Genomic DNA, 27520 nt, shown 5'->3' on the forward strand with positions numbered 1-27520 from the left:
ATCTGCAGTGAGCAGGAGCTCTGTTGGGGCAGAAGGTGAAGCCAGACACAGCTGATGGCCTCAGGTGCTCGACAGCTTTCATCAGGAGCCTGCGGTCTGCAGCAGCCCGGGTGTGTGGCTCTCATGTCACAGGGGCACAGATGAGCTCAGTGAGAACCCTCACAGTTTTGGAAGGAGGGGTGGTAGGAGTGACCAGTATCCCACCCTGCCTGGTCCATGAACCAGAAATCCCCACCTCTCGCTTCAGCACAAATGCGGCTCCCATGCTAGGAGCAATTATCCTGCCCTAGGCCTCTGTGCCTTCACACCCCAGTGAGAGCACGAGGTCCATGGCAAAGCAGCACACAAGCACTGTTCAGCCAAAGCCGCTTTGCTGAGCAAAACCCTGGTGCCTCCACGGCTCCTTGCGTGCCCTACCACAGCCGCCCGGCATGGACACAAGGACATTCCTCTCCCACCTCTCCCGGCCACCCGGGCTCGGGGCTCCTGCTCTGGTGGTGCTCGGCTGGCCGGCCGTGCCCTCACCGCGGCACTGAAGGTGCCCCCAGAAGCTTCGCCCTGGTGAGGCGGCGGCGAGGCCACCACCCGGTCCCCTCGGGTGGGGCGTGCGCCCCGGCGCTGCCCCGCTGCCGGCAGCAGGTTGAATATTGTAGGTGTGGGCGATTAAAGTGTCGCCGGCACAATGGCGGTCTGTGTCCCATTCGCCACGCCCGGGCTCCTCTTTGGAAAGCGCACACAAGAGGTGACAGGGCGCTGGCCCCCGCCATTATCCCGGCGGCATAGCGGCGCGGCCCGCCCGGTTTCCTGGGAAATGGCGCTCCCCGGCCGCCGCGGGACCACCGCGGCCGCGCCCGGCTCCGCGCTGCCCCCTCCCCTGCCCCGGAACGGCGACCCCGTGAGGGGGGATGGCGAGCGCCTGGCGAGGGGGAGCCGCAACGCCACTGCCGGCGCCTCCGGGGCGCTTTTCGGGGACAAGAGCCGCCGGTCCCGTCGAGGCACCAGCGGCACCGAGCGCGCACCGGCCGCCGCCGCCGCCGTGAGGGAACCGGAGGCGGTGCCGCAGCGCCATCGCCCGGGCGGCGCCGGGCAGCGCAGGGCCGGGCCCGCCGCTACGGCCGCCCGGCACCGCCGGCTCCTCTGCTCTTCTGAACAGCGACAACACCGTTCCCCCCCGTATTTCCCCTCCTTTCTTTTTTATTTTCTTTCTTTTTTTTTTTTCTTTTGTTTTGTTTTTTTGCAAGTGCCCACCATTAACTCGGGAAGATGAAGTGCGTGGCAGGGGATGTAGATCTGCAAATGCACCACACCTGCCACTTCCTCACATGGCTTCACCCCGTGAAACAGAAATTCGTGTCTCTGCTGCGGGTTAATTTCTATTTCTACGTTCCAGTGAATTACTGTGTGCCGTGGATAATAAACACTCTGTCTGTAATGCCATGAGAAATAATTCACTGGCTGTAAGTTTTGGAAGGAAAAGCTGTTATTTTGTGTCAATACTTATGGAATAAATATTTAGGAATATTTATGGGTATGTTTTCTCTTTTCAAACAACTCATGCAAGACACAGAAGACTAAATATACATGGATAGATCTACATTTGTCAGACCACGTAGAAAGTCTTTAAAAGTGAAGACCACAGTGATATTTATTGAAGACAATAAATGTGTCTTTCAAAAGCCAGATTTCCAGGTGTATCCCCTCTGCTTCTACCTATCTTGATGTAAGAAAAACAAGGCTCCCTGTGTCCCATATTAGCTCTACTTTCTGTATTGTACAGATGGGCTGACAGGATAATTTTTGAATCATATAAAGGGGTTTGTGGAATTCTGTTTTGTTGACAGGGAGGTGGTAAGAAAACCTCATCTGCAGTCTCCTAAACCTGGGGAGACATAAAACCAATCCAAACAACAGCAGATATGATTCAGAAAGGTCTGTAGAAGTTAGAGCAAGACAAACCATTCCAGTGTTGCCTCAGCACTATTTCATAAAGTGACTTGCTTTCCTGTTACACTGCATCAATTTCTTGCTGTGTTTGCTGTCACACTGCAGAGACCATTCCTTAAAAAAGTGTCAGATAGAAGCCGTAGCAAGTAATCTCATTATTATCTTTGTTCACAGTATTTGCTTTCTTCCTCCTGTTCCTCATGTGTAAGCAAAAGAATTAATTAGTAACAACATGGGTCAGCTGTGATTACTCTTACTGTGGCCCACGGTGAATATTCATATCCAGGGAATATTCAAAACCAAACAAGACCTCCCCACTGTGTGTGTGGAGAAGCATGTCCCTGGCCAGTGGGGGAGGAAAGCAAGCTTACCAGCAGTGGCAGGGCTACAATGCACTCACTGAGCTGCCTGCTCCTCCTTTTTTTTTTTCCTGGCACTTGACAGGGACATGAGCAAGACTGGCAGAGTGCAAGTGTAACACACAACCCACAAAAAAGTGGTGGCTTTTTTTTTTCCCCAGCCATGCTTTTCAATTTCTAGCAGCTGTATAATATTTACCAGCTTCTCACTCCCAGTAAAAATGCTTATGTCAGGATCTTCTGGCTGTGCCGAGTGGAAGAAGAGGGTTCCTCTGCAATCTAGGGGAGTAAGTGACACCTCTGAGTCCTTCTTTGAGTGGCAACAACAATTAGATTCTCGTGGAGCGTTTTCCTATATGTAGAAGGAGGGTATGATATTTCCAGTCCAGGAGTACCAGTGTGATGTACTGGGACACTGCACCCTGTGTATCAAAGGTGCTGCTGCAGCCCCACGGGGAGGGAGAAGTCAGGCAGAGCTCAGCTGACCTATTGTGCAGCCAGGCGTGAAACCTCAAATTAGGCATGTGTGTGTCTGGAGAGATTTTTGCTATAAAATAAAACCTTGTTTCCTTTCTCCTCCTGTTCTCCATGGCGCACCAGGGCTCTGGTGCTGGCTCCCAGTGGAGGTGGAGGGGGGTGCACAGAAAGAGCTGAAGCAGAGAGAGCAGAGCCAGAACCCCAGCACTGGGTGCTCACCTGGGGGCTGTAACATGAGGCTCTTGTGGGGCTGTGAAAGCAAACCTGCCTGCTGCACCTTGCAGAGGCTGAACCTGCCTGGGTGCCCACTAAAGCTGCTCCACCCCTCCTCTTCCTCAGCTGGACAGGGGAGAGAAAATATAATGAAAGGCTCATGGGTTAGGATAAGAACAGGGGAAATCATTTACACTTTGCCATTGCTGGCAAAATAGGCTCGACTCAGGGGAAGACAAATATAATTTATGTCCAATCAGATCAGAGTAGGGTAATGAGAAGTAAACCCAGATCTTAAAATGTCTTCCCCCACCCCTCCTTTATTCCTGGGCTTAACTTTACTCCTGATTTTCCCTACCTTTCTGCCCCTCAGTAGCCCAGAGGGATCAGGAATAGGGGCTGGGGCAGCTCATGACACATTGTCTATGCTGCTTCTTCCTCCTCAGAGCAAGACACCTCACACTCTTGATGCACTCCAGGATCCCTCCTATCTTCTTGAACTCTTCCAGCATGTGTCCTTTCCATGGCATGCAGTCCCCCCAGAACAGACTGCTCCAGTGTGGCTCCCCCACAGTGTCACAAGTCCTGCCAGCAAACCTGCTCCAGCATGGGCTCCTCTCTCCATGGCTCCTTTCTCCTGACAGAACCTGCCAGGAGCCTGCTGCAGCACGTGCTTCCCACAGCATTCATTTGGGCGTTCACCTGCTGTGCTGTTCTCCACGGGCTGCAGGTGGATCTCTGCTCCACCTTGGAGCATTTTTCCCTTATTAACTCTGTTATCCCTGAGGCACTAACACCATTAGTTGTCTTGCGCAGTGGCAGGTCCCTCTTGGCTGTCATGGGGTCTCTTGGACATGGAGGAAGCTTTGGGCTGCTTCTCACAGAATCCATCCTTGCAGCACCACCCCCTGGCCCAAAATCTGGCCACACAAACCCCAAACAGCTCTCATTTACTTTGCTGCCACATCAGGTGCTGCAGGGGCCAGAAGAGCAACCTAGGGAAGCACCTGCAGCTGGGTGGTTACTTCAGGAGCTTGATGACTGTCTCATGCACCCACAAAACCTTTAATTAAGTAATAGGCTTGCCTTATAGCTCTTTATTTTGATTTGGAGGGCCAGCCTTTTAATGGATGATAGCTAAATTTGCAAACAAAGCTGTTAACTTTTGGTTTGGCACTGTGCAGCACTCCCTTATCCCATCTTGTGTTGGTGCATCAGTCCCTTAGAACAAAGAAAGGGACACAAATATTTACTTTTGTTTTTTTTTAAGAAAGGGAAAAACTTATCGTGCGCGGAAAGAAATGTTGCCCTTACTAGTGCTGGTAGGAATAATCAGCTATAGTAGCACTGAGCTGTGATGCCATAGTGGAGAATTGTCCTGTGCTTGCTGCAGGTGGCTGTCTTTTTGCACTGGTGTGGCAGTTATTGATCCCAGAAAGATTTGTTTTTCCCCTTACAGCAGTGAACTGGTGTGACCCAGTAGTTAATGACTCAACAGTTTAGTTTTCCAGCTGTGATCTTTTTTTTCTTTTGACAAATGTTGCAGAAATAGACTCTGCAGTATTCACAGATGATTATACCACTGTGATGAATGGGATTGGGGGAGCACAGATTTTGCAAGTCTTGACAGATAGTATATTTAATTTTATTACTACACCTCTTGAAAAGTATTTTCTTTCTAAATTAGGCTCTCGGTTCCTGAATTTTTGAGGCATTGGTAAAATTTTTATGTTTAGGACTTTGTAGAGCTATGAATCACTTCCCCTGCCCTGACCTTCTTTTGGAGGCTTCTCTTTCTGACCTCATGTCTTGGGTGAGATGTAACAAGCTGATAGATTGTGATGATGTCTTCACAGTAGCCCACTGCTGTTGATGTGACACATGGATGAATGTGTTCGTGTCCCAGTGTTTATCAAAAATTTTGTTTGTGACTCAGATTAAGGGAGAGAGTCTTGGTTTTGACATTTATTTGCAGAGTGAAGAGGAAACATTAATTAGTATTGAGAGAAAAATGGTTAAAGCAGGGCTGTGTTGGTGTGATGCCTTTGTTGTTTTGGAGACTATTTTTGTTTGGTTAGCTAAGCCATGAGCATGCACAAAGGAAGCTGGTTTACTTTTCATGTCATCAGCTTTGAGCAGAGTTAAGAAATTAAGCTTTTTGGGGGCATTAACCTCCAGTAAGCTGCAATAACCCAGCAAGTGTTCACAGAAAGGATGTTCTCATCAATTCATAGCATCCTATGTAAGTAGGAAAGAAAAAAGTACTCTGAAAAATCTGATTTGTTCAGGGAGACAATCCTAGCAGTTTTTTTGGTGAAGTCAAGAGAGACACACAGGGGACTGTGGCACTGGTCGTGCTGCAGCTGTGTCCCTCAGGGCTGCAATCATTCACTTGGTTGGCTCAGCAGAGCTATTTATCTCCAGGTATTCACTGCTGGTCAATAGAAACATCTTTCTAGGTGATTCTTTGAAATCAGATAAAAGTGTTTTCTTCCACTACTTCACTTTTTGTTTGTAGCTGGTATCTCAAAAAGGTCATAAAACTGCAGATACTATGCAAACAACTCATCTTTTTAAACAGCTGGCTTGTATCTCCAGTGGAGCTACTGCAGCACAAACTCTTGACAGTTTTTAACACTATCACTTCCCTGGAATTTGTTGTAAAGAAAGGGAAGTGTCACATAGGGTTCACCATGATGTAGCCCATTATAGAGAGTACATCTGGCATATCTGTAAAACTACTTAGCTCTAGAGAGGTGTGTCTGTGAGCGTGTCCCCTGACTCAGGGGAAGATAAATATAATTTATGTCCAATCAGATCAAAGTAGGGTAATGAGAAGAAGTAAACCCAGATCTTAAAATGCTTTCCCTATTTGGGAGTATAATGTTGCCTGTATTTAGGTGAATGAACCCCTGAATGCCTGCTAATCTTAACAGAAAATTGTAACAGGTCAGGAATATTATTAAAGTGAATAAAACACACTGAATGTAAAAAGGCAGGAGATAAAATTTGGATGCTGCAAGTTAAATTGTCATGGCTGATGTTATTGCAGCACAGCTTGCTAATGACTAGGTCATTAGTTTAAAATGTTAATGAAACTTAGAGACAGACTGAGAAAGCCATCGTGAATGAAATATGGCCTACCTTCTCTCACTCTAAAACTTTTGTTTTAGCCAATATCTGCCCAGTACCAGAGAAAATTACCCTCTATGCAAATAAAGATGGCAAAAAGTGATTCTATAAAAGTAAAGGCCGTGCTCCAAGAAAACTCCTATGTTATACTAAAACAGATGAAGGTGGGATGCAGTATTTCTTAAAATGATGTCCCGTATATGTCAGTGCTAAGGAGCTCTAAACTTATTCTCCAAAATGCTGTTCATAAATGCTCTCTGAAATCTAAGCCTGACATTGATAAACATGGTCAACCTTGGTGTTTTCCATGGATGTTCTTCACTGAGCTGACTCACAGCAGCCTGAGGAGCTCATCCCATCTCAGTGGGCTAAAATCCTTCAGTAGCAGTGCAGCAAATCCACAAGTACATTGCCTTGCCACAGGCTGAAAATCCCACAGCACTCAGCAATTGCACAGGAGGAAACGCAAGTTTAGAAAACAATTTTATTAGACAAATTATTTAGACAAATTATACACAGAAAGCTCTGCCACTTGTAACTGAGGCCTCCAAAAAGTGTTTTGTGTATCTGTATAATAGGCAACACATCAAAATAGGCCTATTTTAAATATCGTACATGGTTAACAGGTTTCTTAATAGCTAAAATCACTGCAACATCTGGTATGTCCCTACGTAGCTTGTTGGAAAGAAATTTTCTTTTTTTTTTTCTTTTCTCTTTTTTCTTTTACTCAGAAGTGTGGATGAGTTCATGAATGTTACAAGGGGGAAGCAAGTTGTGCATGCTTTTAGACACTTGCTACCCTGGAAACAAAATGGCCTTTTGCACGATAAGAATTCGTTCTGCCTTACACAGTAGACAATATTTGAAGATTTAGTACAAAAAACAGTGACAGTACAAGATGCTCCCCCAGAACAGAATTAGCATCAAAATAGAATAGATCTGAAGAATATACCTTTTAATTTATCCTAAAGCAAATCACATAGGCTGATTCCTATTAATCTTAGCCAAAGAATGAGTTAGATTAAAATAAGTGTATGGTTGCATTAAAAAGAAAACCAAACCAAAAACTCACAGGATAAACTGCTTGCTTTCTACTTAACCGCATTTTTAGTTTAAGGATTACAAATTGAAAGCTCTTCCTACGTTTCTAACAGGTAACAGTGTTACTTGAAAAAGCTGGTGCCAAAGTGGGCGCCGGTTTTGCTCTCACTGCTGTTCTTTTTCTTGCTTTATACAGTTGGCACTAATGTAAAAAGTACATAGCTCCTCTAAATCTAACTTAACATAGAAAGGGTTAAACTGGGTGCCTGTTCATATTTTTTCCCCTTAGAACAATACGTGATTATAATTAAGGCCACATCTGTGTATCTTGAGGGCTTTTTTTTTCCTCCACTCACGCCATTATTGTATTGATTAACTGTGCTGACTTGGAAAAGGATTTATTGACCTTTGACCCATGTTTAACTGCTCTAGAGCTATATCAGTTGTTCGTGAACATGGTATACCTAAGAGAGAATTCCATTTGTGTAATTAAGTAAAAGGAAAATTATCAAGATTAGCCTTATAGAATGCTCAAAAGCCAATGCAAAACCTAACCAAAGGAGTTACATCTAGGTACAAATGTTAAATTGCCCTGGATGCTCTAATAGAAAAGTATAAAATATGCTCTGTTGGCAAACGATGCAAGTCAGAATAATGTTAAAGCAACCTGTCTTTTCTAAATGAAAAGACACCCTGCACTGTACATCTCTCTTGTATACAACACATTTTTACTAAAGCTTTATTAAATGAATTGCAATAGCAACGGCTGCCATTTTATAGCTATATATACATGTGTATATATATATATATATATACATACATGTGTGTATATATGTATATATATATGTGTGTATGAGATATTAATTTATTTAACACAACAGAGGCTTCTGCCATATGATACAGTTTACTGTACATAAGAAAAACTTAACACTGTACAATCACATAAAGGTCATATGCACTGTTGCAGTGCAAAAGTAGATTTAACTGTAGTCTTTACTGGCATAGTAATGGCTTTTTGTAATCCTACAAAATTGCATTCTGGTATTATGGGGCCTGAATGATCTTTAAATTTCATTTGTTTTCCTTTCTTTTTTTTTTTCCTGGTTTTTTTTTTTTGTCTTTTTGCCTTTTTTTTTTTTATTTTCCATTTTTCAAACTGCAGGGTTTGCCTTTGGTCCACAGTTAAAAGGACGCACAGCAGTGGAGCGCTGACTGGAGGCAGCAGAGTACATGAAAAATACTTCAGTTATTGCAATTATAGTAAAAAAAGGCGGTGGGGGAGGAGGAGCGAATGCCCTTCTGTAAAGTAATCCTCAGGGTTTTCCTATGCATGAATCGCTGCTTGCTTCCTATATTTAAAGTATATGAAAAGCCTGAAGTAACCAAAACCTAACAAGGTGATAAACTGAAGAATAAGTGATTCAAGTAGTACAGAGAATAAGGGGAGGCAGAAGAGACCAAACTGTGAAAGCAGAGAAGAGGAGGAGGAAGAGTTGCTACTAATAATTCTGATTCTTAAATAAAATAAAGAAAAAAAACCCAAAACAACCCCTGAAGAAAAAATAACCCTCAAACAAATAATAATTAAAAAAAAAACAAAACAAAAAATCAACCCAAACCACAACCCTCAAAACCAAAAAATAAGGAAAAGAAGAAAGGTTACATCCATGTTAGTCCCACAATATTACAGCTGCTCCTTGCAAAGGGAGTCCTAAATAAGAAACAGTGAAGAAACTTGTTCTGATGCTCAGATGGAGGTGCCTCGGTCTGGGTCGCTACCGATATTCAGGCCCAGGGTGGGAGTTGGTTGGTAGGGGATAGATGACATTGTTTTGATGGGGCTTCTGAAAAAGCCCCCGTTGGGTGCCCTGTGCCTGAAAGGGCCAGTTCGGTGCTCGGGCACGCTGCCGAAGGAGAATCCCGAGGCGGCTTTAGCAGACAGCGTGCGGCTCAGAGTCTGGATCTGCTCTGGTATGAAGGTGGTTGTGGTGATGTGAGTGTTCCTGAAGTCACTGATTTGCTCCAGTGCCTGACGTGTGGGTAAAGTGTCAATGTCCAGCGGGGTCAAGTCAATCGATGAGGTGGAGAACTGTTTATGGGGACTGTCGTCATCTGTGCAGAGGCTGTTCACGCGCCTGTGGAGGTGCTCCAGGTCGATCTCCTTGTCATCCTGGGGAATGAGAAAAACAAGAGGCACCACTCACCATCGCCATTTGTGCTGGGCTGAAGTTTCACAGGGTGATCAGCACTGCTTGGGGAGCACAAGGCACAACTGACTAGAGCTGGCTCTTGGCTGACGGTGTCCTGAGTGTCACCAGCGAGCTCCCCCACCGCCTGAGGCCAGGTGGGCAAAGCCAAACTGAGGCAGACCCTTACACCACAGCTACCTTCAAACCCTGGATCAAACAACAAAACTCAAAGCACCACTGGCAGCTTTTCAGGAAAAGGCAAGCTCGGAGCTAGGTGGGTTAGACTAGCAACAGCTGAATAAAAGTAAACTGCATAATCTCAAATGCCTGGAATGATGCCAGTTCTTCAACTCCGCAATGAGAACTAAATTTGGATGTCAACATGGGAGGCTCTGAGGGATCAGGTTGCCATCTTTGTCATCCTCTCAGGGTTTAAGGAAGGGCTAGAAACTTCTCAGGTTCCTTTTTGCCTTTATAATGTAAATTGTGGTATAGAAAAGCTGAACATACAGAGAAAAAACCCCAAGCACTGGTGACTCATTGACATTGAACAGAAAGGAGTACACCAGGCAATTTTAAATTACAATGCCAACAGAGGGATTAATTATCTCCTCACCTACAAAGAAGCAATTCCGTCTATTCTGATGGAATTATACTTTTGTGGGTGAGAAGAGAAGGCAGCCTGATGTATTTATTATAATATATCATTGCTTCTCTTACCTCTGTCCCTTTTCCCTTTTTCCCAGAGAACTCATTTAAATGGGTTTGTTTGTCATAATTGAGAATTTAAATTCATAGAAGTTAAAAAAGAGGAGAAAGCCCTAGGTGACCCAATAAATCACCTGTGTTGTACATACATATTTCTGCTGAACTGCAAAGCTTAATTCAAAGCAGCATTAAGTACACACGGACAGGGATATTCCCTCAGTCTAAGTAGTGCAGCTCATTCAGAACAAAAATCAATTTCAACTAACCTTAAAATTTACCTTAATCTCTGTGAAATTTACTGGCTCTTCCAGGCCACTAGAAATATCTCACACTCTAGGACCTCACAGAGGATAATTAGGCAGCCGATAGATGTGCACTGATGACTTCCAGCCTTGATTACTGAAATTCATTGACTGGCTTGATCCAGAGCTCCCTGAATCAATGGCAAGACTCCTAGTATACCGAATGGGCTTGAGATCCCTCTTTTCTCTAGGAATGAAGTCAAGCACTCAGTCCACACCTAGAACAAACTGCAGGAGTTCATCTACTTAGCAGAATGGATCACTGAACATTTGCGCTGGCACCACGCCGAACACAGAGCGCGACTGGAGGAGACTGAGAGGCCAGCTCCCCTCCAGGACTGCACCCTCCGAGGGCAGGGACAGGGAGACAAACCAGGGAAAAAGGGGAAGGGAACAGGGCATCAGGGATCTCCCAGGGACTGGATGATCACTGACCACAAGGGCTTTGGTTTGAGCTCATCACGGGAAGGAAAAAATGCAGTGCTCATTCCTTGGACTTAGCTTTCTGTCTATCGTTTATTCACAGGTGGACATAGACATGGATGCACATAACAACCACACAGGTGACATCAAATCCAAACGCATTCACCAAACGCTATCTCCTCAAAAAATTTGGAGCTGCATATGGATGCAGGAGAACTGGGGCCACATCAGAAGCTAAATAAATATACAGAGGCTCGATTAGCGTGTGCAAGTCATGACTATGTCTCTGAGGGACAGTCCTAAATATTTTCCTTTTTTTTTTCTGGTTTCTTTTTTGTTTGTTTGTTTTTAATTTTGAAAAAAAAAACCAAACATACAAATACTTTGTAATTTAAAGTGCCAATTGGGAAAAGATTGGAAATTCATAGTTTCTGAGCCTCTAAGATTAACTCAAAGTAGTCCTCTTTCTTTTACAGAGATGCATTTGGGGCTAGGGTCAGACCAGTGAAAAGATATAAGCGGTGATAATCTCCCATGCTTAGCCCACAACCCAATCTCCACCCAATCGATACACCAAAATGAGACCCACTCACAGTAAGATTGTGCATATCTCCAAAATATGATCTTTCCTCTTCTCTCTTGTGTGATCAGTAGTGAAATATTCAGCAGTTTTCACATTTAAATTATCATCAGGCTTCAGAGTCAACATCCCATTGAGATTACTGGGGCGGTTCATACTTCTCTCAGAGCTACTGTTTAAGGCTGTCTGCAGACTCAGGCAGACATCAGTGAATGGGTTACTTCTGGCACGCGACCGAAATGTTATCTTCGCAACCATTAGACAATTTTTTTTCAGTATAAATGCTTGCATTCTGGAGCACAAGATGGCAGCCACCAGGAAAAAGGGTTGGCTTGCTGACCACAAACTGGCCCAATCTGACCCCCGATTCTGGACTAGTGGCCTGGAAGAGCCAATGGATTTCATGGAAGCTAAAATGAATTTTAAGAAAGTTAGTTAAGATGTATTTCTTTGCTGAATGACCCCCAAATCCAGGCTAATGGGGACATTCAGCACGTATGTCCACGTTAAACTCAGTTTTGAGCCAAGCTTGTCAATTTAATGTTGAGATGAGTGTTTAAATGCTAAGCTAATGACCATATAATAAAGATCAAGGAGGCCAAATTATACCATTTGTGGAAAGTACACACTTGAATTTCTCAGCATTTGAAAATTGAAATAGAAAATTTTATACTTGTGTAAAATATCTGTGTTGGCATGTTTTTCTTTTCCTTTGTTATTGATTTTCATGTTTTGCACCAGATAAATATAAAGTGTTAAGTTCTGAATATTTGTGTAAACAACAATCAAGTAAATTTTAGTGTTTTAGAATAATTTACCAGGTGAAACTACATGGTTTCCGTTCCTGAGAAACCCAATTTAAATTCTAGAGATTCCTTTTTTTTTTTCCTTTTAATAATGGTCCGGTCCAGATCTTGAACAAAAAAGAAAAGAAAAAGAAACAAAGAAAAAAGAAAAAAAAAAAAGCTTGGGAATTAAAACAGGCAAGAAAAGATTAAATGTATTTTAACATCAGTGCCAATGTTGTCTAATTAGGTAGTGTAATTAATCCTGCCTGATTAGACAGCATTTGATTAGCAGGAATAAACACAATGGAGAAACTGCAGAGAAGGCAAGACCACTGCACAAAAATTAACATCAATACCCCACAAGCTACACAGATGTGCCTAAGCTACAGAGACAAAAAAGCTGGTTTTGATAGTGCTACATTTATGCTCTTATTTAGGTTTAGGTTTGGGTGTTGCTTCTAAGGATATTTTAATAAATAATTTTGTCCCTAATTTTCTTTTTAGCATTTTGTAGAGGTAAAAAGTTAATTATGAATAAAAGTAATTTGGTGCAAAATTGCACAAGGCTCAGACAGCTGGTAGAGGGAGAGGTAGATTACCACAGGAAGGAAAGCATTACACATGCAGGTGTAGAAGTAAACTCATCTCAGGTGTAAAATAACATATTTCTCTGTGGCATCTGTACAAAATTTTCTGAAACAAGCCTGTACCAGGTTTCAAAAATATGTCTGGCCTGAACCTGAAAAATCTAATGTAGTCTTGCTTCCCTGTACTTCAGATGAAATCAAAAGAACTGAAGTTCATGGAAGTCTCAAGAGTTTAATGTTTCTGAAAATGGGCACAAGCTTATGCAAGAAGCTAACAGCTGATTTAAGGGGCAAATTTTGCCAATGTATTTTAAATGACTCAGCCACTGAGCTTAGGGGACATATTTTTCAAGAAGAAGCCAAGACACCTAGTGAGAATTAGCTGTCACCAATGGGAACAATGAACTGAATATTGATGTATTAATAATGTACTATTCCACAAGTAACAATTGTGTTTTACTCAGAATAGTTGCATATTTATACATCATCAATATACATTTATTTTTATTCAAGCTTTTCTAGAAAGAATAGCTGGAAAGATTTTGAGGAACATCATTTATGTTAAAAAATCAGGAAGCTAATGAAGTATCTCTGAATTTGATTCCCCACCCTCTCTAGTGCTATAAAGTCAAGGCAGCAATCTTTAGGGTGCATGAAAATTCCCCAGGAGAAATGGAGGGTCTAATACCTCTTTTGATGGAACCCGGGAGCCTTTCCTTTTATTCCACCACGTTTCCAACATTGCAATGAAACAGGATAGGACAATCCCTGCAGCGAGGATGCAGAAAACACCTGCAAAACTTTTTATGTCCAGGGCACCTCCTTTCTGTTTGGTATCCACAGATGAGTAAAGATCACACTGACCGTTCTTCGGCCACCACTTATGCTTCAGTACGTCCATGTCGCCATTCTGCTGCAGCTCCAAAATCCTTGGGGAGAAAGCACAGAAACAGGGGTTACAGTGGGGCAGCAGCACATGAGAGTGTGAGGGTGTAAATCTGACTGCCTGCAACCTCCCCATGAGTCTTGGAAAGCCAAGCAGCAGATGAACCTGCACAGACTGATTTAGCCAGAAAAGAAAGCTTGGGTGTGGGTTTGCCTGTTAGGCTTAGCATATGGGTATCTATGTTCCACTCCAGATACAGCAAAGTGCACTCAAATCTCTCTTTCCTTCTTTTAACAAACTCAGTGAAAATGCTTTAACTTCATACACTATATTTTCTCAGTCAGCTTTTACTAGTCTAGGGCAACTGACTTTCACAGTCCATTAGATAAAAATATCTGACAATATTTTTGCATCCTAATCATCGGAGGAGAGACATTTAAATTAAAACAGTCAGAAGGAATATACATTTCAGATTTACCACGTTACACACGACATTGTTGCAAACGGATCTTTATCAGGTTACCTACATTTGCTGCTTTGGAGAGAGAGCAAGGCCATCTTATTGCAGTCAGTGATGACCTAAAGCAGTCTTGCCTAATGTCAGAATGCAACCTGATGATAAGTGGTTCCACAGGAAGGTTCCTTGCTGTGGAATTCACTTGTCCTTGGACCTACATACCCAGCCTCCTGCCAAATATTTCCTGGGCAGTTTGCAAGGACAACATATTTAACTAGACTTCCTGTGGGATGAAATGTTTGAGAAATGAGAATTGTGTTTGGAAGAATATTTTCATATTTACTCCATTTATTTCTGAGGAGATAGGGTTTTTTTTAAAGCATTCAGAAATTACTAGAGTAACAGCTGGATACCCTTGGTTGTCCAAGATAAAAAATTCAATGATTACACCAAAAAAGAATAAAACAATGGAAAATTTTTCGTTCATGTAATGAATTTGTTTTTTATTTCAGTGTTGGAAGGCAAACAATTCCAACCCAATCATTTGACATAGCATGCAAAAAAGTCCAAGTGCACACAAACCAACAGAGGTCTGGGATGTTGCTACCAGAGAGACTGCAGCGCACTGCAGGAGGAAGGAAAGCTGTCCCACTGTCCCAGGGCTACCACAACAGCTCAGTGCAGTGATCTCCATCAGCCTCAAAAGGGAGCTTGAATGCACCTGGGGTCCACAGGGCAGCTGCTCTGTGCACAGGTGACTGTCTCTGATGCTGCTTCAGCAGCTAGTTCTGTCCACGAGGCCACCTAATTTGCTATGGCACATCCAAATGGCCACATACTTGTCCTGTGGGCTTGCCAGGAATGGGAGGCTTGGCACAGCCACCAGTGGCTGAAATCCCAGCACAGGTCTGGAGGGAGCTCCCACTTCCCACCTAGCACTGTGTCTGGAGGCTGAGATCATGACCTGTTCAGAGGGGAGCAGCTTGTTCACCTCTGTGCTGTCCCAGAGGGAACAGTGCCCTAAAAGGACAGATCACAGGTGACACATGAGTCCTCAGGGATGTCAGAACCACCTTGTTCATGTAGCTTTGAGTTTGTAAGAATGGGACAAATTCTGTGCAGTGCCTGCTGACAGTACATTGCTCAAGGTCCCACCATGGAGAAAGGTATTCAAGGTCAGAGTTGCCTAGACTATATTTTGACTTCTCCCAAACCCAGAGACAACCTAGGGAAGCCTCATCCTGAAGCTTTCTGGTGGAGCAGGGATATCTCAAGGATGGGAGGATAATCTGGTTTGTTGTAAGAGACTAAATAGATGTTATGAGCCACCCATGTTGAGATGAGCTTTGGAGGGATGGCACTCCCTCCGGGCAGGACTGCTGCCATTGCTGCCTGCAGCTGCCTCTTGGGAGTGTGTAGAGACCCACTGACAGGAGGAGATGCAACTGGGATAAACTGGAAGATAAGAAATTCCAACCAGATAACAGGAGAATCAGAGAGGTCAAACAGTGGAACAGAGAATTTATGGCATCACCACCCCTGGTGAAATTCAAAGACCCAGAGGGAAAGACCCAGGGCAAATTGACCTGCTCCAAACAAAGGGCTGAACTGGAGACCAGATTACTGCTCTGCAACTGCAAACAGGGTCCATACCTCACCCTGTCATGGCAGACAGTCCTTATGGGAAGAACTCACTATAGTTCTGGTTCTCACTGCCCTGAAATCCTGTACTAGGATTTAGGTGAGTATTTTGGCCCAAATATTCCATTCTGAGAGGTCAGCAGGAGCAGACAGCCAGAATAAACAGAACCCTTTTGTGTAAGTTCTTGTGGAGTAATAGGAAATTAATTTTCAATGCCTAATCCAAACATACATAGTTTTATATTTAGGAATTACTGTACTATCTTCCCAAGGCAGTAACAGAAAAACATCCATGGGGTTTATTTCTTCCAGCAGTGGCTCTAATCCCTGAGCAGGGTGATTTTCTCTCTTTTATTCAGTCAGGAATAGAATGAACCATCCAAATGATTGCTCTATTCTCATTAATTAAATGATTCTTCACTTGTCAGTATAATTCCTGATTACACAAGACATCTTTTTAACAAAAGGCATTTGCATAAAGACACTGAGCTTTGGCTTGTTCCTTAACGGAGATTTATCCCTAATTGTACCCCTGGCAATTATTGGCAATTTTCTTTATGGGTGTAACATACAAGTTCAATTCTTTAAAGGAAAACATAAAACATGGAAGTAGAAATTGGGGATAGTATTGGTATTATTACATGGGAGAGCTCAAGAAGTGGAAAGGTTATAATGAAGCCATGTAAAACTGCAGCTGCAAAGAGATGTTGAGGGATACAATATATACTGAGAGAAATGAAAAGAACACCAATATCTAACTATTTTAATGACATTCAGAGAAAGAGGGAGATTCTGCTTCTGTAAGGCTTCAGAAACACTCAATTTCAGAACTCACCTGTTTATGGAATCAAAAGAATAGTTAACATATTAAGGAGAATTAACGCTTCTAACCTGTTCCTAGTTATGAAAGTTCCTATCTTTGTGGCTCACTGTCAGAAACGAAAATTGCGCTTTTATGGAAATTCCAGGGAAAACAAAGGAGGAAAGGAGGCTCCTTGCAAGCAGGCACGCCTGCACACGGGTTCTGCTATCCCTGCGTGCTGCAAGGAGGCTCCCACACGATGGCACTCTTTCCATAAAAATACCGGGATTTGCCGCAGCTCCTGGTGACTTCCCCGATACGCTAATCAGACGTACCTGTTGGGTGGCAGACACTACAATCACTTCGTTATTTGATTTTCAAATTTAATAAATGACTAAAGTAATAAGGCATTAAGTAAATGTTCTGAATTATAATGATCTTCCAATGCTATAATTCCAGCCAAGTGCCTCTCCTTCCTAGTCCCAGATTTTTACAACTGAATTTTTTCCTCAATGGCTCTTTTGAACCTGCTTATTTGTATGGAGTAGTACTGTGAGACATAAGCCAGTGGAAATGAATAAGCAGGGTGCATGAGTTCCTGATGTTTTGAAATATCATAGTCTTAAAAAGCTTACAAAAGAAGCCTGTATATTGAAATAATCTGATTTGTCCAAAAACCATGACCTTTAAAACTGGCTTATGGACAGTGCAGGTCTTAAATATATTTTTCTTTAGCAAGCAAAGTGTTAGAGTTACATTTTTCAAGGCAATGACATAAATTTATTGAGCTGCACAAATGAAAGGGTCTGTGTGCATTTTAACTGATTTGGCTCTGAATTCACAGTGCCCAGTGATGTCTCGTGGATATAAACACAGAAAATAAAGCTGGCTGTGCTTTCCAAATCTAACAGGGATGTGAAAAAATCCTAATGAATCAATGGGAATAGGAGTGGATTCCAGTTAGTAAAATACTTTGCTGCTGGCACTGAAATGAAATTGCTCTCGAAAATACCCACAGATAAAAAACCCAACTTAATGTGATAGCATGGTGTCACAAATGCTCTGAAATTGAGACCTCTGTGACAACACCTTTTTTGATCTAATTTCATTCTCAGCTATCAGTAGTGAGCATGAGATATGAGAGGCTATTTACAATGATATTGGAAATGCCAATGCATGTTCTGGGATGTCAAAGGTGACTGAATATCAGCTTCCTGCACCAGGAACATGTTGTCCACAGGGATAACTTCCCCACTGGCACTGATAAGGAAGAGGATGTGCTAAGGATGAGGTGTTTGGCTCTAGTCAGCAGATCAGACAGCTACAGAGAGCAGATTTGCAGACCCAAGGTAATGAATGCCCACTGCTGAAGGGATGAAAACTGTAAATAATAAAAATAAAAATGCTTTAGTTGAGTACCTTGGTGGGCGCTACCTCAGGAGCCTGAGCCAAGGTCTCAGCCCTTGTGCTGGCTCACAGGGGGCTCTCATGGGTCACCTTTGGGAGCACTCAGTGCTTGCAGATGGGATGGCAGCGACAAGACCTCTGGTAACTCCTGCAGTGGCTAGGCAAAAATCATTCCTCGTGCAAAACCTCCTCACTGGAGCTTTTCTGTCAGAAATCTGATACAAAGTCTTCAGAATTTGGTTCTCCTCTTCAAGCAAGATATAAAAGCCGGTTTGTAAGCATCCTTCAATCATCAAAGCAGACAGGTAGGGACCCACCAGGAGTGTTTGTGGGCTTTTTACTTCAGTGAAGCAACTGCTTAAATCTTTCACTGCAATAACTGGAGTGATGCCAGCTTCTGTTGCATCTCCCTGAGCAAGCTTTAGGTTTTGGCAAAGCAGGCTCCTCTCCTGGCAGCAGAGCAGCTCTCACTGGTGCCACCTAGAAGGCTGGCTTGGGGCTGTGGTGCCAGAGAGGGATGGCTGCTGCCTAGCCTGGCTGGCTTCCTCATGGGGAAGGAAGTGGGAAATAAGAATGGAACAGGGCAAGTAGGAGACTCTGGAGTCCTTTTCATCTCCTCTCCCCTCTCAGTGGTACCTCACTGTCTTGCTGAGACCTGGTGAGTTTTCATATTTCACCCTCATCTTGAGGCCTCGTGGGAGACACACATTGGTGCTCAAAGCCTTGACTTTGATGTCATAAATAATATTTATAATACTTATAACATCAAATTTCAGCCATAAGAAGGATGTATGGGAAGGTGTAGGGCAGAAGTCATTGCCCTGAGGTGAAAGAAAGAGGGGAGCACTGCCAGTGCCTGCTCCTGAGTGGATGAAGCGATGTTGGGAGAGCTTGCAAAATGAGCAAAACACCTGGAAGAAGAGATCATTATATCTACATAAACACATATACCAGACCTTCCTTGAGCTAGAGATCTTGACATCTGTGAGAATTTTTGGTTTTGAGGAGACTGTTTTCTGCTTTTCTCTGTGGGTACTTTTTTTAAGCCAGCTTTTTAATGAGCTGCCAATCACGGGTTCCATGAGAGGAAATGCTGTGTGGCAGCCAAATGCTGCCAGATTAGACGAAGCAGCGCTCCCTTTGCACCCATTCCCACCATTTAACCCAGCAAAAGAGTGCCCGTGGGTCCAGCTGCAAATCCTGTTTTGTGGCAGGGACTCCAGGCAGATTTCAGCCCAGATTTCAGCCGGGGAGGCCCAGGAGGGCAGGCAGGTGGCCGCCTTCTGATGTGCCCTTCAGCAGGGCTCGGCACCACACTGCTGTCAGCAGGAAGGCAGTGCACAGAAACAAGGATAAGCATCTTGCCTTCCAGAGATGACAGAAGAAGCAGTAGTAAACCAGAGCTGCTGTTCAGCATTAAGGATTTGCATATCAAACAATATTAAAAGAGAGAAAGCAGCTGACCTTCTGTTTTGTTCGGCAACAAACCATTACCCTCCAAAGATGTAGCAATCATCACTCGGATGCCATAAATTAGTATCACTTTGTTCAATTTAGAGAACTTCTTTTTACTTAAATCTGTAGAACTTACATGGATACTCTCTTTCAAATGCAGAAGGGTAACCTTAAATGAAATGGCACCTACAGTTAAATGAGATATTACTATATTTATTATATAACTGGTGGAATTTGATAAGGATGGCTCTACAATAGTTTTGTTCAAGTTGAACAGCTTTGCTGAGCACATACTAACAATTCAGAAACCTACATAAAGATAAAAATCAAGTTATTAAAGATCTTCTGCTTACTTTTTATACAGACAAATAGAAGCGAGCTTTAATGGCCTTTCACTGTGAAGAACTTTCCTGCTCAGGAGAAAGCGGCGATAAAAGTATTAGTACTCATTTATGAATCCCAAATGACAAGAGAACATCTACAGACAGTTGCATAAATATGATGAGTTCATTAAGCTCAGTGCTGTTATGGTAAACACCAAATTAATTCATTATGGCGAGTCACGGTACACTGCCAGCCTTATTAAAACAAAGAAATGTACTTTCAAGGTACATTGGTTGCTGTGCACTACCCACATTCCAGCCCTCTTTTAGAAAATTACTTGAAAAATGACAGTTACTAAGCTTGATAAAAAATTCACTACTTCATGGCCCCATGAACACCCTGGACTTAATTTTCCTCTTGCTCTCATTTCAATAAGCCAAAGGCAAGAGCAGGGACAGTCGCCTGTGGATTCTGCAGAAGCAGTGAGCAGGATTTGGCGTGCTCCCCTCCACTGGGACAGCTATGCCCTCCCCATCCTGGGAAATGTGTCTTTCTAACTGCCTGTGCTTCCAAAGTGCCTCCAAGATCAGCTGTGATGCATGGGACTGCCACAGGACAGAGAGACAGTGCTCCTTCCTAAATTTACACTTTCTTCACACTGTCCCCTACAACACTGGAGGTGATATTGAGGCTTTATGAGCAGAATTTATGATTACATGCATACCACTTGAGGACTTGAGTTTCAGGTCCCAGTATGTAAATAAATCAGGAGCTCCTCTCGTATCTGAAATTAACCAATAATTTCACACAAAATCAGGAAACCCCAATGTCCAAAGTCAGCAGAGTTTCATCAGTAACTTTCAGACAGCAGAGCCCAACATAGAGCGCACCTGGGAGCCCCAACCCTTCTGGACATGCTGTGGCAAAAGTGGCATTTTTCTGAATCAAACCTCATTAACCAACAATGGAAAACTTGGAACCTGCCCTTTCAGCCACTGCATACTTCTTAGATGTCATCTCCCTCAACTCTCACCTCACTGAACATTTCCTCCAGTGTCACTTGTCAGCTGACCCCCACCTGAGAAGCCCTGTGGATAACAAGCCCTGTGAATAATTGTTCTCCTGCTTAGCAGGAGAAAGAAAAAAAATGAAACAAACACTTTAGCTTGACTTCGTTGTTGGTTTTTTTTCCCCCAAGACTGAAATGCCAACCATTATTAGGCTTAATTACTATTTCCAAGTGCATTCGCAGACTTTTTGGGCACAAAGCAATAAGACAGACACCAAAGTCTTGCATTAAGAAAACAACAAAATTAAATACTAAAATATTTGACCTTTTTTTTAAGGATTTTTTTTAAAATTAGATCATAAGGAACAGCTTTAACTAATCTGTTTAGACCCTCTGTTGATGTGCTGTGAGAAGGATAAATAAACTAGTTCACTGAACCTGACCTAGCACTGCATGAACACACAAGCCTTGTCTTCAGCTAAGAGGCAATTACGTTAAAAATAAAATTATTCACATCTTAAGATCTTAAGAATTGTGATGACTAGTGAACTTCATTGTAGTGAACTTCATTTTTCATATATTGTATATGTTTAGGCTACCTTTAGAAGTCAAGCCCTTATTCCAGCTATGACAATATGGTATTTGCTAGTATCAAAACTGGGCTCCAATGACTTCACAAGAGGCAGAATGAGAGCAAGTGGAAGAGACTCAAGAGAGCTGGAAAGGAAAAGAGAGAGAGTCCCATGAAGACCCAGAGCATATCTGCAGTCAGAAAGGCAACACCCTGGGTGGTCTTTGAAAATGTCAGCAGCATCCTTGAGCACACTGTGATATTTGGGTTACTGGGTGCAGGAAAAGATCTTTAATTTCACTGTAAGAACCTGGGCATGATCATGTTTGCTTGGGGTGCAGTGCAAAGCCTCATTCTTAGCCAAACTACCTGCATCTATATTTTGAGAAACACAAGACACATCAGCTACACTAAGTCCCTTGAAGTGACAGTCTAGAACAGCTCTTTTTAAAAGTAAGAGATCTAGGTGGCCCTTGCATATTTGACATTTACCTGCTATTTACCTAAGCAAATATGACAAAAATATTTGGCTGATGATTCTCTCATGTTTTAAACTGCTTGTACAGTGCTTTTTTTAAAATCCCTTAAAAATTAAAAAGAAAATTGTCAAAATTTCCTTTTTGATAGTATTTAAATGAATGATTTACATATCTTGACTTAAATATCATAATTTGGATTTTAGAGACCCTGAATCAATAGCTTTTAGCTGTCTCCAAGGTGAACAGAGTTGTTGATAAAATAGGAGAGGCTAGACAGATAAATACAGAGTCTGAAGATCAAATCACAGTAATACCCTTTGTGTCTGAAATCTGACATTTAAAAATACCTCAAATGCTTTTATCTTCTTGGTACTTGGTTACAGCAGTGAAAGCTTCCCAGATTCATTCCCATACAGGGTTTTAAAAACACTGAGGTCTGAAACTACTACTTGTGTACATGAACATGCAATAACCAACCTTATACATTTCAAGATATACTGAGGAGCCTTTCCAGACAATCCTTTGGACAATGAAAGTAAAAAATATTTAAGATTACTATACAGGATATATTATTACTCCAAAACTTAATTCATTACTTTGATTTGTTTTCCCAAGCAAAAGCATTTCATAGAGGAACCATTTCTAGAGATACCCTGAAATACATTCCCTCTTTAAATGTTTCCTCAGATCATATCAATGAACACTCTTCAAATACACACAGCAGTATAGAGGCTATCCAGAAAAGCCTAAGGAAAAGCCACAATTCTGCCTATAAATTGTAAGAGTCCCCGCTGAATTTACCAGAGGCATCAAAGAGTGGATTGGACTATACTTCAAAAAAATTGTATTTCTTATTCTAATATTATTATTATGTTCTAAACCACTTTGAGGTTTGAGGGATTCTACTTGTGCTGTTAAAGCTGAGCATGTATCAAACTACACTTTTGACACAAGCCTGGCCCAGGTTACAATCAGATCTGCCTGAGATGGACACCCTGGAAATATTGCTTAGGGCACCTTGGCTGGCTTGGGGCTTGCTCTGCCTACTCTCCCTTCCAACCAGCATTAGGTAAGACTTCCTCAAAGACATGAGATCATCAATGTCTCTACCTCCATGAGCATTCAGATCTTTTTCAGATCCCCCAAAGGAGGGTTTTAACCTCTCCTAAAAGAAGATTATGAAAGATAAAGCAGTACAACTTTGCAAGCAAGAAGCTGCCTGAGCGCAGTGCTCTGCTTCATTTGTGTGCAGCATGATCCCATGGGCTGTGCTGCTGCTGCTGCTTTTTGCAACCCTGCTGATCTTATGGATGGGGAGATAAGGTAGGAGGTAGGAAGTTGCTCTTCTTCACCAGATTGAGTGATCAATTTCAGGAAGGCATCAGCATGCCAGGCTGTCACCTCTGCGTCCGTAGGTGTTCTGCCAACAGGAAAACTGCCTAGGGATTGAAATCCTTTCCTGTGCTCTCCCAGGGCCACCAGCAATGTGGAGAGGTGAAAAAGCCTGGCACAGAAACCCTGCTAGCTGCTGGCGTTTAGGAAAGTTAAGAACTCATGGTGTATTGCACACCTTTCACTGTTGTGTCTGTTCAAAGGGGCTGCAAGCTACTTTGCACGATCAGAATCAAGCTTTAAAGCAGCATGGTGTTTGCTTGAAGGATCACACTACCTGAGATTTCCATATTTTGCAGAAGTGTCTTCATAAGAACCAAGTGCCATTCAATCTGGATAACAATCTGCAGGAGGACTGAGTGTTTATTCTGTTAATAAAAGCATCTCCCTGGTAATGTTGCCATTTTTCAGGAGCTTGGCTGTATTCTTGTCTCACAAAATTTGCCTAATCAGGTCCCCTGGTCCCCTCTGCATTTCAATAAGCAAGGGCTCTACCTGTTCATGTGTGTAATGTTAATTTTTTTTTTTTTTTTTTTTGCCTCTGGATTTTAGTGCTTTGGAACAATGCAGAACAATCAAGACCTACCATTACTTTTGCTGCTGGAGGAAGCAGAGCAGAAAAGAACTAACTAGCAGGAAGATCTGAAGTTTTGCATTTCACCTCATACCTTTTTTCCTCTGAAATGTAGGTCCATATTATTCACACACTGATTACTGACCTGAAGGTTACAATCTATTCAGCTCAGAATAGGAAAAAGGAAACATAAGCTTGCATAGCAATGACAGCACACATCACTTGCATCCTAGAAGTATTCTGCAGCTTGACCAACCAAATCTTCAATTACAGCAGATGCCTTGGAGCAAAAGTCTTTCATAGCCAGCCAGACCAGATAATGGGCTCGCTTGCCCTGCATTATTGTACCTACAGCCATGTCTTTCGTGGAATTATTAATCCCACTTGCAGTTTGGCAATTTCCACCATGCCAACCTCAGAGGAGGAATCTTGGGAGCAAATAAATGAACCTTTGCCTCCTTCTCCCTTTACTCCCTCTCCAGTAGACACAGCTCATGAAGCAGCTTCCCATGCAGCTTCCCACAGGGGCCACTAAGCTGGGCCTGCTCATTGTCCCATGACACAGCTGACTAGCATGGCTCACTGCTACAGAGAGAAGGCAATGCCAGGATTTCCTGTGTAATGTTACAAAACACATCCCATCATTTTCCTGTGCATTGTGCCAGATAAACTGTGGTCGAAAGAAATAACCCCAGAAATAAAATGCAAGGCATTCCCTGGTGTTATTCTATCATTTTCCCTGTGCAGAATGCCAATGGCTTTGCAGGAAATTTAACACTTTTATAGTATAGGTCAAAACCAAGAGACTTGGCACGGAGATTCAATTTGGATAAGCCCATGAGCCTGCTCAGTTGATCTGTGCATCTTTTTTCAAGATCAAGGGCATAAAGTCAAATTCTACAGCTCTTTTTTGGTAGCACAGAGAACTGAGCTCCTTTCTGCAGGCAGAGGCAGATCTGAGAGTTCCTGGGTGGGGGCTCCTCTTGCTGCCACTGCAAGTTGTGCAGCTCAGAGCATGGGGCAAGTTTGGTGACAAATTCATCAGACAGCTGTGACAGTGTCCACAGGGGTTTTCAGGTGAGGGAAGAGACGAGAATGTTGACTCTATGTTCAGAAGGCTTGATTTATTATTTTATGATATATATTACATTAAAACTATACAAAAAAGAATAGAAAGAAAAGTTTCATTTCAGAAGGCTAGCTAAGCTAAGAATAGAAAGGAATGAATAATAAAGGTTTGTGTCTTGGACAGAGAGTCCAAGCTAACTGGCCTGTGGTTGGCCATTAACTGTAAACATCCAAGATGGGCCAATCACAGACGCACCTGTTGCATTCCACAGCAGCAGATTACCATTGTTTACATTTTGTTCTTGAAGCCTCTCAACTTCTCAGGAAGAAAAATCCTAAGAAAGGATTTTTAATGAAAAGATGTCTGCGACAGACAGTCTCCCTAGTAAGGGCAGTCAGACATAGAGCAGATGCAGTTGGATGTGGGGTTTGGAGGAGAAGCAAAAGAGGAGGACCTATATAAAAAAAGTTCACCCAATTTTAGAGGAAGAATCAAGACTTCTCTTGAAAAAAGTTGTCTGGCAGGAGAGATGGAAGCATGAATGCCAGGCTATTTGGAACTCTAATTTCCAAATTCCAGAAAGTAAAAGTTTATTTGTGGGAAGGCAAAGGAGGACACTAACAGGCTTTCATTTTTACCCAGCCAGTTCACCTCTCTCTACCTCTGTGTCAGCCTGAAAATCAGGATTCCACTGGATGTCCCTGTCGCCGTGGTGCAAATTCACAGCTGCAGAAGATGGCACACAGTAAATCACTGTCCTCTCACTGAGAGCTGCCATAAATAATGCCACAGGAGCTCCTCCCCTGCAAACAGCAGCTGCCTGCAACTGCTGGGAGCAAAGCTGTAACGCAGCCCCCAGGTAGGGAACAGAGAGAAGGCAAACCAGAACAGTCTGGAAAATAAGATCCTGTGATTTATCATCACATTGTCTTGTAAGCCTCTCAAAATATTTGTCTCTTTTCTTCCACAGGAGAATTTCTACATGAATTTGTCATAACTTTTGACAAATTTCAGGAATGCCCTATGTTAATGCTCTGAAAGTATCTAGTCTTAAAAGTATTTTCATTAACAGCAAGTATTACCACTCTGCTGGTACAGAGCAGAAAGCTGAGTCAGAGGCCATGAAGCAAGAAGGGAAAGATCAAACCTCAGGTAAGTGGTGAAAGCAGAGGCTGAACCCAGTTCCTGGTCTCTCTGTTCCTTTTTGCAGTTGGTCTATTTGTCTGATATCCTAAGAGAAGTGTGGAGCAAAGAGAAGGCAAGGGAAAAGAGCAGTTTGGCAGCCTGCATGACAGGTGGAAAAGGCTGAATACGTGCAAGTGTATTAGCCATGACTTCCCCAGCAAGCAGCTGGCTGACTCTATTGCTCAGTCTCTGCATCACTGACAGCTCTGAAGGCTTGTGCGGCAGCACAGCCTCTCTCTTGCTCTCACAGGCATTTCCCAAACACAGGCACAGCCTTGGGGTCACCAGCAAGACCAAGCTGTGGGCAGGACTGGCCCAGAGGGGAACTCCAAAGGAATGATCCCTAGGGACTGGAAGGGACATGGGCAGTACCACAGCCCCTCTCTGGCTGCAAAGGGATCAGCACCAGCAGCCAGGAATGTAAGTGAATGGTGGAAGACAGAACTGAGGTCCTTCCCTACATTTCCAGCAAAGCTGCAGCATTTCCCAGCCCTTTACAGCCCCACTCGGCACCTTGAGCTCTGCACCATTCACACCTTGGATCAATCAGCTGTCCTTAACTGCAATTTCTGCACCTAATTTGGGTCAGACAGGCTCCAGGGGATGCCTCACTCCCTGGCAGCGCTTGACTGAAGAGAGACATCGAGGATATGTATGGCACAGCTCATGGACACAGCCTGCAGATGGGGCTAAATAGATAAAATCCTGAGGTAACGTCAGATTCATTGCTCTCCTGGCAAAAAAAAGCAGGAGCAGGGGCTTTTTCCAGTTCTGTAAATACCTTTTTTTGATAAAGATGTATACAGACTCTGACAATAGGTTAAAAGAAAAAAAGAAAAAACAACCAAAAAAGACACTAGGGACATTCAGATATAAAGATATAGCTGTGATTGATTGTAGGGATTGTGACTGTAGAAGGAGATTTACATGGAGATTGCTCTGTGGATGTTTGACATTGGGCAGATTCCAGTGAAGTTTTTTTTTTAAGACTAGTTTCTAATTCTGATTTAATGATAAACTGAGAAGATTAGTGTTTTTTTTTTTTTTTTCCTTCCAATCTTCTCTTTTTGGTTTGGTTTCAGATCAAACTGGATATTCTGACCAAATTTTTCAGAGAGCAAGATGTACATACAGGATGTAGGCACACTGGGCTCCTATCCTTCCTGCCTGTTCAAAGTAAGGACTGAAAGTGAGATCTCCTTTAAAATGGAGGTTATCAGGTAGAGAAGTCATGCCGGAGACAGAGATAAGTGTCTCTTGCCCCTGCAAATAAATCTTTATTTTAGGAAGGTACTGCAGGGGGCAGGAAAATCAGATATAGGAATCTGCCTGCATTAAGGAAAGCTGAAAACCTCTGGAAAAAATCAGATACTGAAGCTTAGGCTTCTTCTTATTTTCCCCTCTTTGAAACAGAATGTTTGTTTTCCAGCCAGCTCTTTGAAAAACTGAAACTAAATCCCCAGCACAGCATTTCTCTGCTGGAGAGGGGCACCTTCAGCTGTAGCACTGTTGGACCAGAGCCTGCA

The 27520-nt window shown here is 43.0% G+C and overlaps 1 protein-coding gene across 7 annotated transcripts in view; it reads right to left on the minus strand.

Moving 5' to 3' along the window:
- Window positions 1-6590: 6590 nt before the first annotated feature.
- The window catches only part of GRID2 (glutamate ionotropic receptor delta type subunit 2), a 677007-nt gene continuing 656077 nt past the window's right edge, over window positions 6591-27520 (minus strand). For 5 of the 7 annotated variants that reach the window (XM_064711069.1, XM_064711071.1, XM_064711070.1 and 2 more), the window contains 2 exons: window positions 13432-13672; window positions 6591-9336 (listed from right to left, as the gene is read on the minus strand). In XM_064711069.1, the coding sequence (XP_064567139.1) occupies window positions 8914-9336; window positions 13432-13672 (664 nt within the window). In that variant the 3' untranslated portion in view covers window positions 6591-8913. Of the gene's footprint in view, window positions 9337-10341; window positions 11779-13431; window positions 13673-27520 lie in introns of all 7 variants that reach the window. The other 2 variants (XR_010439884.1, XM_064711076.1) reach the window with 2 other exon arrangements.

This window comes from Zonotrichia leucophrys, chromosome 4 (genome assembly GCF_028769735.1).
Source record: "Zonotrichia leucophrys gambelii isolate GWCS_2022_RI chromosome 4, RI_Zleu_2.0, whole genome shotgun sequence".
In the NCBI taxonomy this organism is placed as follows: Eukaryota; Metazoa; Chordata; class Aves; order Passeriformes; family Passerellidae; genus Zonotrichia; species Zonotrichia leucophrys.